The 17,012-nt window shown below is 49.3% G+C and overlaps 1 protein-coding gene across 1 annotated transcript in view; it reads left to right on the top strand.

Annotated features, from left to right (window-relative positions):
• Scn11a (sodium channel, voltage gated, type XI alpha subunit) overlaps positions 1 to 17,012 on the top strand; it is a 37,452-nt gene that overhangs the window by 4,570 nt on the left and 15,870 nt on the right. Inside the window, exons 6-19 of the mRNA XM_013030250.1 lie at positions 382 to 464; positions 1,138 to 1,317; positions 3,563 to 3,629; positions 4,394 to 4,535; positions 4,956 to 5,153; positions 5,440 to 5,613; positions 6,126 to 6,255; positions 7,583 to 7,821; positions 9,575 to 9,751; positions 10,396 to 10,764; positions 11,197 to 11,616; positions 12,077 to 12,190; positions 14,496 to 14,613; positions 16,459 to 16,616. Of these exons, the coding sequence (XP_012885704.1) occupies positions 382 to 464; positions 1,138 to 1,317; positions 3,563 to 3,629; positions 4,394 to 4,535; positions 4,956 to 5,153; positions 5,440 to 5,613; positions 6,126 to 6,255; positions 7,583 to 7,821; positions 9,575 to 9,751; positions 10,396 to 10,764; positions 11,197 to 11,616; positions 12,077 to 12,190; positions 14,496 to 14,613; positions 16,459 to 16,616 (2,569 nt within the window). The remainder of the gene's footprint in view (positions 1 to 381; positions 465 to 1,137; positions 1,318 to 3,562; positions 3,630 to 4,393; positions 4,536 to 4,955; positions 5,154 to 5,439; positions 5,614 to 6,125; positions 6,256 to 7,582; positions 7,822 to 9,574; positions 9,752 to 10,395; positions 10,765 to 11,196; positions 11,617 to 12,076; positions 12,191 to 14,495; positions 14,614 to 16,458; positions 16,617 to 17,012) is intronic.

Consider the following 17,012-nt stretch of genomic DNA (forward strand, 5'->3'; position numbering starts at 1 on the left):
TGTGAGTCCTGGGGCTTGAACTCAGGGCCTGAGCCTCTTTGTGCTCAAGGCTGGCACTCTACCACTTTGAGCCATAAAGATGGCGCCACTTCCGGTTTTCTGATGGTTTCTTGGCCTGGGGCTGGCCTTGAACTGTGATCCTCCAGATCTCAGCCTCCTGAGTAGCCAGGATGATCAGGTATGAGCCGCCACAGCGCAGCTCACTCGTTGTAAGGATTTCTCTACACCCATTGGTGCGGCCCAATGGCCCAACCCATTTCCAGGGTGGTGGGCATGCGCCGTGGACGCTGGGCCTCTGCTTTCCTTGGTCTTCTGTGGAGAGAGATGGCGCAGAACCTTCCAGAAGCAGTCCTTTCATGGGCTTTCCTGTTTCCTTTACAGGATCGTAGACTCACAGACTCCGGTCTCCTCTCTCCGTACCTTCCGCGTGTTCAGAGCCTTGAAGGCCATTTCCGTAGTGTCAGGTAAGTGATTTTTGTTTTTAAAATCACCAGTGGCTCTTAGAAAATATAGTGTGTGTGTGTGTGTGTGTGTGTGCGCGTGTGTGCATGTGTGTATGTGTGTGTGTGTGTGTTGGTACTGAGCTTGAACTCAGACTCTCACTTAAGGTTTTGTTTTATTCCATGCCAGGCTGGTGGGTGCTCTACTACTTGAACCACAGCTCCTCTTCTGGCTTTTTTTTGACTGGTTCATTGGAAATTGGTGTCTCTCAGATTTGCCAGCCAGGGCTGGCTTTGAACGGTGATCCTCAGATCTCAGCCTCCTGGTAGCTAGGATGACAGGCGTGAGCCACTGGCACCTGACTCTGTGTGTGTGTGTGTGTGTGTGTGCGCGCGCGTGCGCACCAGTCCTAGGGCTTGAACTCAGAATCTCCTCCTCTTACTTGGCTTTGATGCTCAAGGCTGGAGCTCTACCGCTTGATCCACCCCCTCCATCCTCTAGCTTGTTTTTGCTGGTCCACTGGAAGAAAGAGTCTCTTGGACTTTCCTGCCTGGGCTGGCTTTGAACCATGATCCTCTAGATCTCAGCCTCCTGAGTGGCCAGGAGGACAGGGTGCGTGCCCCCACCGCCGGGCTCCTTGCCCAATTCAGATGGGAGACACTGAGCGCCGCTCCAGCCCCTTGTTCTTCTCCCCAGGCCTGAAGGTCATTGTGGGCGCCTTGATGCGCTCGGTGAAGAAGCTGGTCGATGTGATGGTGCTCACCTTGTTCTGTCTGAGCATCTTCGCTCTGGTGGGCCAGCAGCTGTTCATGGGAAACCTGAACCAGAAGTGTGTCAAGGATAGCTGCGCAGGCACCACCGACTGGGCCACCAACGGTAAGCCCCGCCTCTGGCCTGTGGAGGCCGTGCGGGCTCCTTCCCATCACCCACTTCTTAGGTAATGAATTGCCTACGTTTAATGCTTTCCTTTGAATGAATGGCTCAGATAGAATTCCTTTTTAATATTATGGCCAGTCTCCTCCTCCTCCTCTTTCTTTCTTTCTTTCTTTCTTTCTTTTCTTTCCTTCTTCTTCTTCTTCTTCTTCTTCTTCTTCTTCTTCTTCTTCTTCTTCTTCTTCTTCTTCTTCTTCTTCTTCTTCTTCTTCTTCTTCTTCTTCTTCTTCTTCTCCTTCTTCTTCTTCTCCTTCCCCTCCTCCTCCTCCTCCTCCTTTGTGTTGTGTGCTAGTGCTGGGACTTGAACTCAGGACCCCAACACTACCCCATACTACCCCCTAGCTTTTTTTTTTGCTTAAGGCTGGCTCTCTACCACTTGAGCCACAGCTCCACCTCTGGCTTTTTGCCACTTAATTGGAGATATGAGTCTCAGATTTGTCTGCTCAGGTTGGCTGGCTAATGTTTAGGTGGCTGGCTGGTTAGATAGATGGATGGGTAGGTAGGTGGGTGGGTGAATGGGTGGGTGGATGAATGGATGGATGGATGAATAGATGAATGGATGAGTGGGCAAGTGGTGCATGGGTGGGTGTATCGATGGATGGGTAGGTGGATAGGTAGATGGATGGGTGGATGGGTGGATGGATGGGTGAATGGATGGATGAGTGGATGGGTGGATGGATGGGTAGGTGGGTGGGTGGATGGATGAATGGATAGATGGATGTGTGGATAGTTGGGTGGAAAGATGGGTAGATGGATAGATAGATGGATAGGTGAGTGGGTGAATGGATAAATGGATGGGTGGATGGTTGGGTGGATAGATGAGTGTGTAGAATGGATAGATGGATGGATGGGTGGGCAGGTGGCTGGGTGAATGGATGGGTGGTTGGATGGATGGGTGGGTGAGTGGATGAATGAATGGATAGATAGACAAATGGAGGGTGGGTGGATGGATGGATAGGTGGGTGGGTGGAAAATGGATAGATGTATGGTTGGGTGGATGGAAAATGGATATATGTATGGGTGGGTGGATGGGTGAGTGAATGGGTGGGTAGATGTATGGTTGGATGGATGGATGGGTGGGTAGAATGGATTGATGAGTAGGCAGCTGGGTGAATGGGTGGGTGGTTGGATGGATGGGTGGATGGATAGATGGATAGGTGAGTGGATGGATGGATAAATGAATGGATGGATGGATGGGGCAGGTGAATGGGTGTATAGATGGATGGTTGGGTGGATGGGAGGATGGATGGGTGGATGGGTGGGTGGGTGGATGGATAGATGTATGGATGGATGGGAGGATGGATGGATAAGAGAGTGAGTGGATGGATGGGTGGATGGATGGATGGGTGGGTGGATGGATAGGTGGATGAATGGATGGATGGGTGGATGGGTGGGTGGGTGGGTGGATGTATGCATGGGTGGATAGGTGAATGGATGGATGGGTGGATGGGAGGGTGGATGGATAGGTGGATGAATGGATGGATGGGTGGATGGGTGGGTGGGTGGATGGATGAATGGGTGGGTGGATGGATGGGTCAATGTATGGATGGGTGGATAGATGGGAAGATAGATGGATAAGAGAGTGAGTGAGTGGATGGATGGATGGATGGGTGGATAGATGGATGGATGGGTGGATGGGTGGATGGGTGTTTGGATGAATGGATAGGAAGATGGATGGTTAGGTGTATGGATGATGGATAGGAGTATGGATGGATGGGTGGGTGGATGGGTGGTTGATGGGTGGATGGATAAGACACTGAGCAGATAGGTGATGGCTAGAAGATATCTGAATGGATGAGTGGGAGATGGATAGGGGAAGGGATTAATAGGTAAGTGGTAGACAAAACAAAATAATTAAAGAATAGGGATAGCTGGGTGCCGGTAGCTCACACCTGTAATCCTAGCTACTCAGGAGGCTGAGATCTGAGGATTGAGGTTCAAAGCCAGCCCGGGTATGAAAGTCTGTGAGACTCTTATCTCCAATAATCCACTAGAAAACCGGAAGTGGTGCTGTGGCTCAAGGGGTAGAGCGCTCGCCTTGAGCTGAAGAGCTGAGGGACAGCGCCCAGGCCCAGAGTTCAGGCCCCATGACCGACAGAAAAAAAAAGAATAGGGATAATCTGTCATGTTCTTTTTCACTTCAGGGTGTTTTTCTTAAAATCTGAATTTGCTTTTTTTCTTCTCTCAGAGGCTTGCTTTGAAAAAGAAAACAATGACAAAGAATTCATAATGTGTGGCATGTGGGTTGGTAGCAGGTAAGAGGTTGAAATGCTCCATTTTACTACCAAGCAGAAAGCTTCCAGATCTTGTAGAATTGTGTGCATGCAAGTTCCACACGTACGGAAGGAAACAATGGTGACACTCCTTAATCAGTGCTGGTTTTGTTGTTTGCTTGATTTTTGTCAGTTGTGGGACTTGAACTCAGGGCCTGAATGCTGTCCTTGAGCTCTTTTGCTCAAGGCTAGCACTCTATCTCTTTAAACTACATATATGGCACCACTTCCGGTTTTCTGGTGGTTCATTGGAGATAGAGTCTCATGGACTTTCCTGCCTGGGGCTGGCCTTCAACTGTGATCCTCTTGATCTGAGCCTCCTGAGTAGATAGGAGTACTCTTCCTATTTCCCCGAAAAGCTGCTAATATGACAGTATTAATCAATTCACTGGAGAACAATTGGGAAGTGATCATGTTTAGGATGACAGTGGCTCATGCCTCTCAGCCTAGCTACTCAGGAGACTGGGATCTGAGGATCTCGGTTCAAAGCCAGCCTGGGCAGGGGAGTCCGTGAGATTCTGATCTCCATTGAATTGCCAGAAAACCAGAAATGGTGTTATGGCTTAAGTGGTAGAGTGCCAGCTTTGAGCTGAAGAAGCTCAGGGACAGTACCCAGGCCCTGAGTTCAAGCCCCAAGACTGGGACAAAGATAAAGAAAAAAAAAGTACATTGTTATGGATGGAGAGAGGGTTGGGTTGGGATGAGGACAGTGATTCCTTCTCTGTCCCTCTGTTTCCCCAATCTAGATCTTGTCCCAATAACTCTAAATGCAACAAAACCCGAGTGAATCCTGACCATGGCTTCACGAACTTTGACAACTTTGGCTGGTCTTTTCTTGCCATGTTCCGGCTCATGACCCAGGATTCTTGGGAGAAACTGTACCGACAGGTTAGCCATCCATACGCCCTGCCCCTCTCTTTCTGCCATGATCTCCCTCCGGTTCTATTATTTGACAAAACAAACAAAACAATTCTAACATTTGCCAGGCACTGATGCCTCACACCGGTCATCCTAGCTACTCAGGAAGCTGAGATCCCGAGGATCATGGTTCAAAGCCAGCCTGGGCAGGAAAGTCTGTGAGACTCTGATCACCAATGAACCACCAGAAAACTGGACATGGAACCATATATATGGCTCAATATATATATTCTATATGGTGTGCTCTTTCTTTCTCTCTATGTATGTATATATGGAGATCAGAGTCTCTCAGACTTTCCTTAATTTTGAACCGCCATCCTCCAGATAGCATGCAAATGAGATGTAAATGAGATGCAAATGAGATACAAATGAGGCTCCCGTTCCTGGCAGACGCTGCGCACGTCCGGGCTGTATTACGTGTTCTTCTTCGTGATGGTCATCCTGCTGGGCTCCTTCTACCTGCTCAACCTCACCCTGGCTGTGGTCACCATGGCGTATGAGGAGCAGAACCACAACGTGGCCGCCGAGACCCAGGCCAAGGAGAGGATGTTCCAGGAGGCCCAGCAGCTGCTGCGGGAGGAGAAGGAGGTACGGCCTGCCCACCCCCCCCATCCTGTGCTCTCCCTCCTCCCCTCCCCTGTCCTCTGGGCGCTGTCCCTCAGCACTTCAGTTCAAGGCTGGTGCTCTACCACTTGAACCACAGCACCACTTCTGATTTTCTGGTGGTTCCTTGGAGATCAGAATCTCATGGATCTTCCTGCCCGGGCTGGCTTTGAACCGCAATCCTCAGATCTCAGCCTCCTGAGTCACTAGGATGACAGACGTGAGCCCTGGGCCCTCAACTTCCTTCACTGCTGTTGTTCGTTTTCCTAAGGCACTGGTCGCCATGGGCATGGACCGGACGTCGCTGAACTCCCTACAAGCTTCCTCCTTTTCCCCCACGAAAAGGAAGTTCTTCGGCAAGAAGCAAAGGCAATCGTTCTTGTTAAGGAAATCCAGGAAAGACCCCTCTCCAGGGTCAGATTCCGATGAAGAATCTACCAGAAATGTAAGGAATTTGAAGCATCTGGGGTGTGGAGGGCGGGTTGTGGGGGGGGGGTCGATGTCCTGAGGACGGGTTGCTGGGGATTCATTCATCCATTTCCCCATTTCCCCATTTGCACACCCTCCCTGCAATCACTTGTCTCCAAATCCCATGTGTTTATGAACCTATTTGAGCACTGGTTGCAATTTGCTAGGAGCTAGAAAGTACACATTTCCACCAGAGTGTCCGTGGCTCACGCCTGTCATCCTAGCGACTCAGGAGGCTGAGATCTGGAGGATGGCGGTTCAAAGCCAGCCTGGGGCAGGAAAGTCCATGAGACTCTTAATTTCCAAGGAACCACCAGGAAACCGGAAGTGGCGCCATATATATATATATCTCAAAGTGGTAGAGCACCAGCCTTGAGCACAAAGAGGCTCAGGGACAGTGCCCAGGCCCTGAGGTTGAGTCCCAGGACTGGCAAAAATGAAGACATAAATGAATAGATGCATAAAGGCTCATGATGGCCTTTCTTGCAGCCACGCCTTCTCCAGCAAACCAAGCGTCTGTCCCAGACTGTGCCCGTGGATCTGTTTGATGAGCGCGCCGACCCTCTGCAGAGACAGAGGGCGCTGAGTGCCGTGAGCATTCTGACCATTACCATGCAAGGTGAGGCCCATTAGCAAGTCCCAGGGGGACCTCTGACTCCAGTCCCTTCTCCATTCTTCCCTCCTCGGTCCTCCAGGAGTCTCCCCACTTCACTGCACCCACGTTTCTTGGGGTGGTGGTGGTGGGGAAGCAACCCCCTGTATCATCCTACAGAGAACAACGTCTTCTCCCTCTTGAGGCCATGGACGCGGAGTGGCTTGGAGAAAATGGCTCCCCTGGGCTGGGAAGGTGGCTCAGTGGCAGAGTGCTTGCCTCGCATGCATGAAGCCCCGGGTTCGATTCCTCAGTACCACATACACAGAAAAAGCTGGAAGTGGTGCTGTGGCTTAAGTAGTAGAGCACCAGCCTTGAGCCAAAGAAGCTCAGGGACAGTGCTCAGGCCCTGAGTTCAAGCCCCAGGACTGGCATAAAAAGAAAAAAAACACCCCAAACCCCTCTTTCTTGAGCTCAATACTATTCTGAGTCAGTCTTGAATTGTGCAACTAGCTAGATGTAGGATGGGACTTTTTGGTCAGTCCTAGGACTTGAACTCAGGGCACACTACCACTCGAGCCACAGCACCACTTCTGGATTTTTGCTAATTCACCAGAGAAAAGAGCCTTACAGTCTTTTTCTGCCATGTCTGGCTTCGAACCACGATCCTCGGATCTCAGCCTCCTAAATAGCTAGGATTACAAGCATGAGCCACCTGGGCTCTAGCTCTTAGCCTTAGGATCATGATTATTGTGCTTCTATGGAGGCTTGAACTCAGGACCTACATTCTGTCCCTTAGTTGTTGTTGTTATTATTATTACTATTGTTATTTTCACTGAAGGCTGATGCTCTACCACTTAAGCCACAAGTCCACTTCTGGCTTTGGGCTAGTTCATTGGAGATAAGAGTATCATGGTCTTTTTGGCCTGGGTTGGTTCCAAACCAGGATGACAAGAATGAGCCACAGTGCCTTCATTAGATCATCTATCTCAAAAGACCAAGAAGGAGAGACAAAAGCCAAGCAAAAGTCATTCAGAAGTCCGACACCCATGGCTCACGCCTGTCATCCCAGCTTATCAGGAGGCTGAGATCTGGAGAATTGTGGTTCCAAGTCAGTCCAGGGAAGGAAAGTCTGTGAGACCCTCATCTCCAAGGAACCACCAGAAAACCGGAAGTGGTGCCATATATATATATATATGTGGGAAACTGGAAGTGGCAGCATATATATGGTAGAGTGCCAGCCTTGAGTGAAAGAGCTCAGGGACTGAGTTCAAACCTTACCCCTGACAAAAAATAGCTCAGTCAGCCTCACTGCTGGGCAAGTTGAATTTGAATTCTTTTCATTCTTCCCTAGAAAAAGAAAAATCCCAGGAGCCTTGTCTCCCCTGTGGGGAAAACATGGCGTCCAGATACCTGGTGTGGAACTGCAGCCCACACTGGGTGTGCATCAAGAAGGGGCTGCGACTGGTCATGATGGACCCCTTCACCGAACTGGCCATCACCCTCTGCATCATCACCAACACCGTCTTCCTAGCCATGGAGTACCACCAGATGCCGGAGGAGCTGCACACCATCCTGAGAACAGGCAACTGGGTACTTGCTTCCTCTCAGCAAACCAATCAAGCATCTTGGAAATTGTGTTAACAAAATGGGGTCTTGGGTTCCCATAAGAATTGGAACAGGGGGGCTGGGAAGGTGGCTCAGTGGTAGAGTGCTTGCCTTGCATGCATGAGGCCCTAGGTTCGATTCCCCAGCACCACATAAGCAAAAAGGAAAAAAGCCGGAAGTGGCGCTGTGGCTCAAGTGGTAGAGCGCTAGCCTTGAGCTGAAGAGCTGAGGGACAGCGCCCAGGCCCAGAGTTCAGGCCCACGACCAGACCCCCCCCCCCAAAAAAAAAGAATTGGAACAGGGAACAGGTAACTTCTCTAAACAAACAAACAAAAAACCCTACTCAAATCCAGATTGGATGATGATGGTACCTCATGGCTGTCATCCTAGCTACTCAGGAGGCTGAGATTTGGATGACAGCATTTGGAGGCTCATCCCGGGGCGGGAAAATCCGTGAGACTCTCATCTCCAAGGAACCACCAGAAAACTGGAAGGTGGTGCCGTATATATGGCTCCAAGTGGCAGAGTGCTCAGGGACAGAGCCCAGGCCCTGAGTTCAAGCCCCATGAATGACCAAAAACATGCATCGTACTCGTGAACTGATAGATTGAATTGAAGCCACTCTGTGGCTACACCAAGATCATCATCAAAATGCAAAACAAAGAGGGATTCAAAAGTGTGTGCTCCTGGTTCAAAGGGGACCCACCATCAATCCCCCCATTCTCTCTCTTTCCTGTACCCCCAGGTGCCAACGGCTTTTTGTGACTGTTAGCTTTCCCCTCCCCGAGTCTTCATGCATAGATGCAATGTATTTTGGTATTTACTCTCAATAATCTCCCTCTTTCCCTCTAAACACTCTTACTATTATAAATATCTTTCCCTCCCTCCCTCCTTCCCTCTCTCTCTCCCTTCCTCTCTTCCTTCTTCCTTTTTCTCTCCCTCCATCCCTCCCTTTCTTTTCTTCCTTCCCTCCTTCATCTATCTTTATATGATCTATCTATCTATTATCATATATATATTATGTGTCCATATCATCCATCTGCCTATCATCTATGCATGCATCTATTATCTATCACCTACCTATCATCCATCCATCCATCCATCCATGTGTCTATCTGTCATTCATTTGCTTATTCATCTATGAATTGTCTACCTATCTCATCTACCTACCTACCTATCTCTCTACCTACCTGTCTATCATCTACCTATCTAATCTGTCTGTCTGTCTGTGTGTCACCTATCTAATCCCTTTTTTATATATTCGTATCTGTGTGTGTAAGCTGTATATACTTTCGTATGTATTTCTGCTTTGGGTTTAGGATCATCTAGGAGAGGAAGCCCGTAGCCTGTGACCTTTTGAGCCTGGCTTCTTCACACAGCCATGCTGGTCCCTGGAACCATTTATTTATTGTTTGTTTGTTGGTTCATTTGTTTTTGTGTTGGTCCTGGAATTGAACTCAGGGCCTGGGCACTGTCTCTGAGCTTTTGTATTCAAGCCTAGCTCTTTACCACTTGAGCCACAGCGCCACTTCTGGCTTTTTGCTTGGATGGTTCATTGGTGATCAGAGTCTCATGGACTTTCCTGCCCTGGCTGGCTTTGAACCGTGATCCTCAGCTCTCAGCCTCCTGAGTAGCCAGGATGACAGGTGTGAGCCAGTGGTGGTGCCCGGCTTCCTGAGCCATTCTTCAACAAGGATGCTCTGCCACCCGCATCTCCTTCCCCTCCGCCCCGCGGCAGGTTTTCACCGGCATTTTCATCGCTGAGATGTTCCTGAAGATCATTGCACTCGATCCCTACCACTACTTCCGCCATGGCTGGAACATCTTCGATTGCATCGTTGCTCTTCTGAGCTTTGTCGACGTCATGATCAACCTCTCCAACCAGCGCTGGTCTTTCTTTCGCTCCTTCAGAGTGGTGAGCTCCCTCCCTCTCTCCCCCTCCCTCTCTCCCTTCCTCCCACCTTCTCTCCCTTCCTCTTCCCTTCCTCTGTTTCCACTTCCTCCCTCTCTCCTTCCTTCTCATCTCTCCCTCTTCCTCCCTCCTCTTTCTCTCCCTCTCTTCCTCCCTCCCCACTTCCTCTCTTCTTCCTCCCTCCTCCTTTCTCCCCCCTCCCTTCCTCCCTCCCTCCCTCCTCCTTCTCTCCTTCCTTCCTCCTTCCTCCCTCCATCCCTCTCTCTGACCTTCCTCTTCCCCCCCCCCCTGCCCCCTGTCTTGGTCACATGAGTACTGGAACCTGAAGTCAGGGCTTTTGTCCTCTTGCTTGGCTTTTCTACCATGAGCTGGTGCTCTACCACTTGAGCTATGCAGTCCACTTCCAGCTTTTTGCTGATGAATTGGACATAAAAATCTCATGGATTTTTTTTTGTCTGCCCGGGGCTGGCTTTGAACCTGGATCCTCAGATCTCAGCCTCCTGAGTTGTTGGGTGACTGGCTTGCCTACACTATCCTTTAGGAAGGTCCATGGGCCGTTCACGGGCTTTTTTCTTTTTCTTGCTTGTCCTGTTCATTCATTCATTCATTCATTTTTGGTTGTGCTTGTTTTTTTTTTTTCCAACCAGCTGCGGGTCTTCAAGCTGGCCAAGTCCTGGCCCACCCTGAACACACTCATCAAGATCATCGGCCACTCGGTGGGCGCGCTGGGCAACCTGACGGTGGTGCTGGCCATCGTGGTGTTCATCTTCGCCGTGGTGGGCATGCAGCTCTTTGGCAATGCTTTCTGTGCCCAGAAGAACGTGACGCTGTGCAGGGCGGAGGAGCGCCCGTGCGTCCGGCGCTGGCACATGGGTGACTTCTACCACTCCTTCCTGGTGGTGTTCCGCATCCTGTGTGGGGAGTGGATCGAAAACATGTGGGAGTGCATGAACACCGCGCGGTGGACGCTGTGCATCATCGTCTTCCTGTCCATCATGGTGATCGGGAAGCTTGTGGTGAGATGTCACAGTCTGGCGGATTTATCTATTGTGTGTGTGTGTGTGTGTGTGTGTGTGTGAGGACTTGAACTCATGGCCTGGGCTCTGTCCCTGAGCTTCTTTCACTCAAGGCTGGCGCTCTCCCATATTGAGCCTTACATGGTGCCACTTCCGGTTTCCTGGTGGTTCACTGGAGATGAGTCTCCCAGTTCATTGGTGATCAGTCTCATGGACTTTCCTGCCCTGGCTGGCCTCTAACCACGATCCTCCAGATCCTCAGCCTCCTGGGTAGCCGGGATGACAGGCGTGCGTGAGCCGCTACCGCCTGGCTTTCCTGGTTGGAGTTTGACTCCTGGGATGGGAGGGTGGGGGAGGGGAAATTTTGTCCTCGCCCATCATTGGTACCTCAGTTTCCCCCCTGGTTCCCTTTCTTGCCGACTCCACTTGCAGGTGCTCAATCTCTTTATTGCGTTGCTGCTCAACTCCTTCAGCAACGAGGAGAGAGATGGAAACCCGGGCGGAGAGGGCAGGCAAACCAAGGTCCAGCTGGCCATGGTGCGCTTCCAGAAGGCCTTTGCTTTTCTGCTCCGAACTCTCCAGCGTATCTGCTGCCAGGCACGCAGGAGGCAAGAAGGGACGATGGAAAACTATGCTGCCGAGAACAAAGGCATGAATCCTTTGGTCACTGAGATGAAGAAGGGAGGATTGAAGTCCTGGGAGGAGCTGGATGGGTTTACACCAGCCCGGAAGACTTCTGGCCCAGGGCACGATCGGATCCCACTGGCTCCACTGGCAGAGGAAGAATCGGATGTGGAAGATTTGGATGAGGATCATGCCTTGCCCACCACTCCACCCAGGGCTGAAAGGCAGGTGAGAAGGCTCAGATAGCGACCAAGGGCTCACAAGACATGGCGAACGCGAGTTACCACCTGCCTGAGTCTTACCACCAGGCCAGAGCTTTAAGGGTTTTTAAATCCGGTGGCCAGATGGACGCTGGCAGCTCACATTTACTGAGCCGGCTACTCAGGAGGCTGGGATCTAGAGGATCGTGGTTCAAAGCCAGGAACGTCCGTGAGACTCTGATCTCCAATAAGCCACTCAGAAAACTGGAAGTGGTGCCCTGGCTCAAGATAGAGAGCGCCACCCTTGAGCTGAAGAGCTCAGGGACAGCGCCCAGGCCCAGAGTTCAAGCCCCACCACTGACAAAGATAAATAAATAACGTCACAGATTATTCTCATGGCAAACAGAAAACCAAGTGTGTTGGTTTCACAGCAAGCGAGGTTTCTAGCGAGAATATCAACCCCACTCCCAACTCTCCTCTGTTGTCAGGTCTGTGGTCCTCCGCACGAGACCAAAATACCCACCAGCCCAGGAGAACTGGCGGTGGAAATTGACGTGTTTCCCGAAGAAGACACTACTTTGGCCATACAGAATCCACGGAAGGTAATTTTCCTCATGGATCGTTAGAAGGAACATGTGATTCCCGCCCCCCCCCCCGCGCCTTATCTAGAATAGCTCCTTAGGAGGCTGAGGTTGGAGGATTGTGGTTTGAGGCCAGCCTGGGCAGGAAAGGCCATGAGACTTGTGATCTTCTAATAAGCAGCCAAAACCAGAAGTAGAGGTGTGACTCAAGTGATAGAGAACCAACCTTGAGTGAAAAAAAAATCAAGTGAGACCATGAGGCCCTGAATTCAAGCCCCAGTAGGGCCACAAATTGTTTTCTATAAAGAGAAATAAATATAAATATATATAATACTTAGTTTAGCATATATGTAATATAAATATAGTCTAACATACATGTAGACTAATGTATATAACATGTAATATATATAATTATATAGTATAATATAAGTAGTATACAACATATAGTCTGACATATATATATATATAGTCTAACACAACGTATTGACTATAAAGCTTAACATACATAATATATAACATATAGTCTAACATATAAGTTATATAATACATAGTCTAGCATATATAATATAAAGTATAACATATAATATATACAAGATATAGTCTAACATATATATAGCCTAACATGTAGTATATGATACATGATCTAACATATACCATATGATATGTAATATGTAGTCTAACATATATAATATGTAATATGTAGTCTAACATATGTAATAGTCTAACCTAATATATACAGTCTAACAAATATATAATATATAAAATAAATAATGTATAGTCTAACATATATACATAAATATTTGTAATATTATAGTCTAACAGGTATAATACACATATAATATGCAGTCTACATGGGTTATATAATATAGAGTTTAGCATATATAATACATAGTCTAATATATAATATGTAATCTACAATTTTTTTTTGTTGGTCATGGTGCTTGAACTCTGGGCCTGGGCGCTGTCCCTCAGCTCTTCAGTTCAAGGCGAGCGCTCTACCACTTGAGCTACAGCACCACTTCCGGTTTTCTGGTGGTTTTTTGGAGATAGGAGTCTCACAGTCTTTCCTGACCGGGCTGGCTTTGAACCGTGATCCTCAGATCTCAGCCTCCTGAGTAGCTAGGATGACAGGCGTGAGCCACTAGTGTCCGGCTAATATACAATTTTTGAATACATATAATAGTCTCTCTCTCGCTATGTAATATAAGTAATATAGTCTAAAAGGCATAATATATCCATATATGTAATATACTCTAACATAAATAACATACATATACAATACCTATTCTAACATGTATTCCATATAATATATTGTGAACATATATGTTATATAATATATAGTCTACATATATAATGTATAGTCTAAGATGTCATATACAACATATAGTCTAACATAAAATACATATAATTTATAATATATAATAATACACATATAATATATACAATATATAGTCTAACATATAATATATAGTCTAACATAATATATATACTGTCTAGTCTAACATATATGTTATATAACTATATATAATATTTAACTATATAACATATAGTGTAAGATATATGGTATACAACATATAGTCTAATATAAAATACATACAATATATAGCCTAACACATATAATATATATGATATATAGTCCAAGATGTTATATACATCCTATAGTCTAACATAATATACAATATATAGTCTAACACATATAATATATAGTCGAACATATAATATATACAATATATAGTCTAACACATGGTATTAATATATAGCTTAACAGATATAACATATAGTCTAACACATATCTAGCACATAGTTTGGCATACATAATGTGGGATATGTAGTTGGGCATGTATGATGTATTGTCTGACGTTTGGGGCGGGACCGTTATTTATGCAGTAGTTTTATGTTTTGGGAAAGTGTAGAATGTCAGCAGCATGGCTGGGTAATGACTCAGTACCTTGAGTGGCTGCTTCCTTGGGATCCTTTAAACGTTATCTCTAGATATGATCCAACACCAGGGTGATGTGGTGGGCAAGCCCTGCTGTCCAGGAGCTGAAGTAGCCGGGCAGCTTAGTGTCCACAGAACGCACGAACAGCCTCGCTGGCCCCTGAGTCCCCAGCGCGGGCCAGACCCTGTGTCTTCCCACGCCATGCTGTATGGAGAGGGAATCGGGTTGACCAGATGGCGTGGCACAGGACCCCCGGGGAACAGACCATTGCTTGTTACCTCTTGTGTCTGGCTGGTCCCATCCTTGGCCACTTAGGTGACAAGGAGCCAGTGTCACTGTGGTTAGACAGAGTGGGGAATGACGGCTCCCTGGGTTGTTGTGTGCAGAAGTCGGACGCGGGCAGCGTGCTCTCAGAGTGCAGCACTGTGGACCTGCACCACGGCCCGGGGTCCCTGGACGGTGACACCCCCCCTAGAAAGCAGCCTGAGCGCTGTCTGCCCACAGGTAAGTGCTGCCCAGCCTGCCCGCCAACAAACAGGCCTCTTCTTTGTAGCATTGGTACATCTCCCTCCCTCCCTCCCTCCCTCCCTCCCTCCCTCCTTCCCTCTTTCCTCCCTTGCTCCCCTCCTTCCCTCCTTCTTTCTCCCTCCTTTCCTCCCTTCCTCCCTCCCTCTCCCCTTCCTCCCTCCTTCCTTCCCTCCTTCCCTTCCCCCTTCCCTCCCTCCTTCCTTCCTTCCTTCCTCTCTCCTTCCCTCCCTTCTTTCTTTCCTTCCTTCCTTCCTCCCTCCCTCCTTTCTTTCCTTCCTTCCTTCCTTTCTCCCTCCCTCCCTTATTTCTTTCCTTCCTTCCTTCCTCTCTCCCTCCCTCCCTTATTTCTTTCCTCCCTTCCTCTCTCCCTCCTTCCCTTCTTTATTTCTTTCCTCCCTCCCTCTTTCTTCTCTCCCTCTCTTCCTTCCTCCATCCCTCCATTTCTTCATTCCTTCCTACCTTCCTTCCCCTCCCCCCTTCCTTCCTTCCCTCCATTCCTCCCTCTCTCCCTCCCCTCCTTCCTTCCTTCCTCCCTCCCTACCCTCCTTCCTTCTCCTTTCCCTCCCTCCCTTCCTATTTCCTTCTTTCCCTCCTTATCTCTCTTTCCCTTCTTCCCCCCTGCCTCTCTCCTTCCCTCCTTCCTCAAGGATGTCGTCCCAGTCTGCTTTCTAGCTGTGCGACCCCTTCCGTAGCACTCCAGGAGAAGGGAGGCAGTGATGGTGCTCGCTGCAAAGCATGCTGGGTACCAGATGAGGACACCTGGGTCAGGTGGGAGTCGGCCACGTGATCAAGCAGCATGGCACCCTCTGCAAAGCATTGTGGGTACTGAGAGCACAGATCAGGAGGAAGTGTGTCTAGGACACGATAAGCAATCCATACAGGCAGTCTCTTCTGGTGATTCTGGTTTGTTTTAAATTTTGGTCGGTTGTGGGTCTTGAACTCAGGGCCTGTCCCTGAGCTCTTTTCTGCTCAAGGCTGGTGCTCTACCACTTGAGCCACAGCGCCACTTCTGGTTTTCTGGGGGTTCACTGGAGATCAGAGTCTCACAGACTTTCCTGCCCGGGCTGGCTTTCATTCACCATCCTCAGATCTCAGCCTCCCGAGTAGCTGGGATGACAGGTGTGAGCCACGATGCCCAGCTTCCATTCATTTCTATTTCCATCTATCTACCTGATCACTTAGCCACGTAGCTGTGAAGCCGGCCACACGTGCCAGTCAGTTTCTTCATCCATTTAGCCATTTATCTTTCTGCTCTTTTTTTTTTTTTGGGCCAGTCCTGGGGCTTGAACTCAGGGCCTGTGCACTGTCCCTGAGCTTCTTTGCTCAAGGCTAGTGCTCTACCACTTGAGCCACAGCATCATTTCCAGCTTTTTCTGTGTCTGTGGTGCTGAGGAATGGAATCCAGGGCTTCATGCATGCTAGGCAAGCACTCTACCACTGAGCCACCTTCCCAGCCCCTCCTGCTGCTCTTTTACCTGGCTTTCTCTCTGTCTGCTGACCTCTTTCATCTACCCAACCTCTCTATTCTCTGTTGTTTGGATTTCTTTTTTGTTAGTTGTAGGGCTTGAACTTGGGGCCTGGGCGCTGTCCCTGAGCGCTTCTTCTCAGGGCTGGTGCTCTACCACTTGAGCCACAGCAACATGTCCAGTTCTCTGGTGGTTCATGGGGGACAAGAGTCTCATGGACTTTCCTGCCCAGGCTGGCCTCAAACCGCGATCCTCCAGATCTCAGCCTCCTGAGGAGCTGGGGTGACAAGCGTGAGCCCGAGCACCAGGACGGGGCTTCTCCACGCGGTTCTGTGCTGTGGCCACTTCCCCTCAGGTCTCAGCTGGTGCTTTCCCTGTGGCGGTGGCAAAGACAAGAGGAAATCGCCCTGGTCGGTTTGGTGGAACCTGAGGAAAACCTGCTACCAGATCGTGAAGCACAGCTGGTTCGAGAGCTTCATCATCTTCATCATCCTGCTCAGCAGCGGGGCCCTGGTGAGGACGGTGGCTTGGGCGCTGGGAGGGCAGCCTCGTGGCCCACTCTGGGGTCTGAGAAATGTGGGGAGACCCGAAGGGGGCTTAGAGGTGGGGCTTTGCCCCATTTGCAGAGTCACACTCCAACCGGAAACTCCTCCAGCCGGGAGGACTCGGCCTGTGGGGAGAATCACTCAGACCAGCACCCAGAAGCATCACTCAGATCAGCACCCGAAAGAGTCGTCCAGGCCGGGCTCTGAGGCCCACGCCTGCGACTCAGGAGGCTGAGATCCCAGGGTCGTGGTTCAAAGCCACAGCCTGGGAGACTTTTGTCTCTGATTAGCTAGCAAAAAATTGGGAATGGCAGAGCTCTACCATTGAGTGTAAAAGCTCAGGCTGAGTTCAAGCCTCCCAGTG

This window comes from Dipodomys ordii, unplaced genomic scaffold, assembly GCF_000151885.1.
Source record: "Dipodomys ordii isolate 6190 unplaced genomic scaffold, Dord_2.0 Scaffold128, whole genome shotgun sequence".
Lineage (NCBI taxonomy): Eukaryota > Metazoa > Chordata > Mammalia > Rodentia > Heteromyidae > Dipodomys > Dipodomys ordii.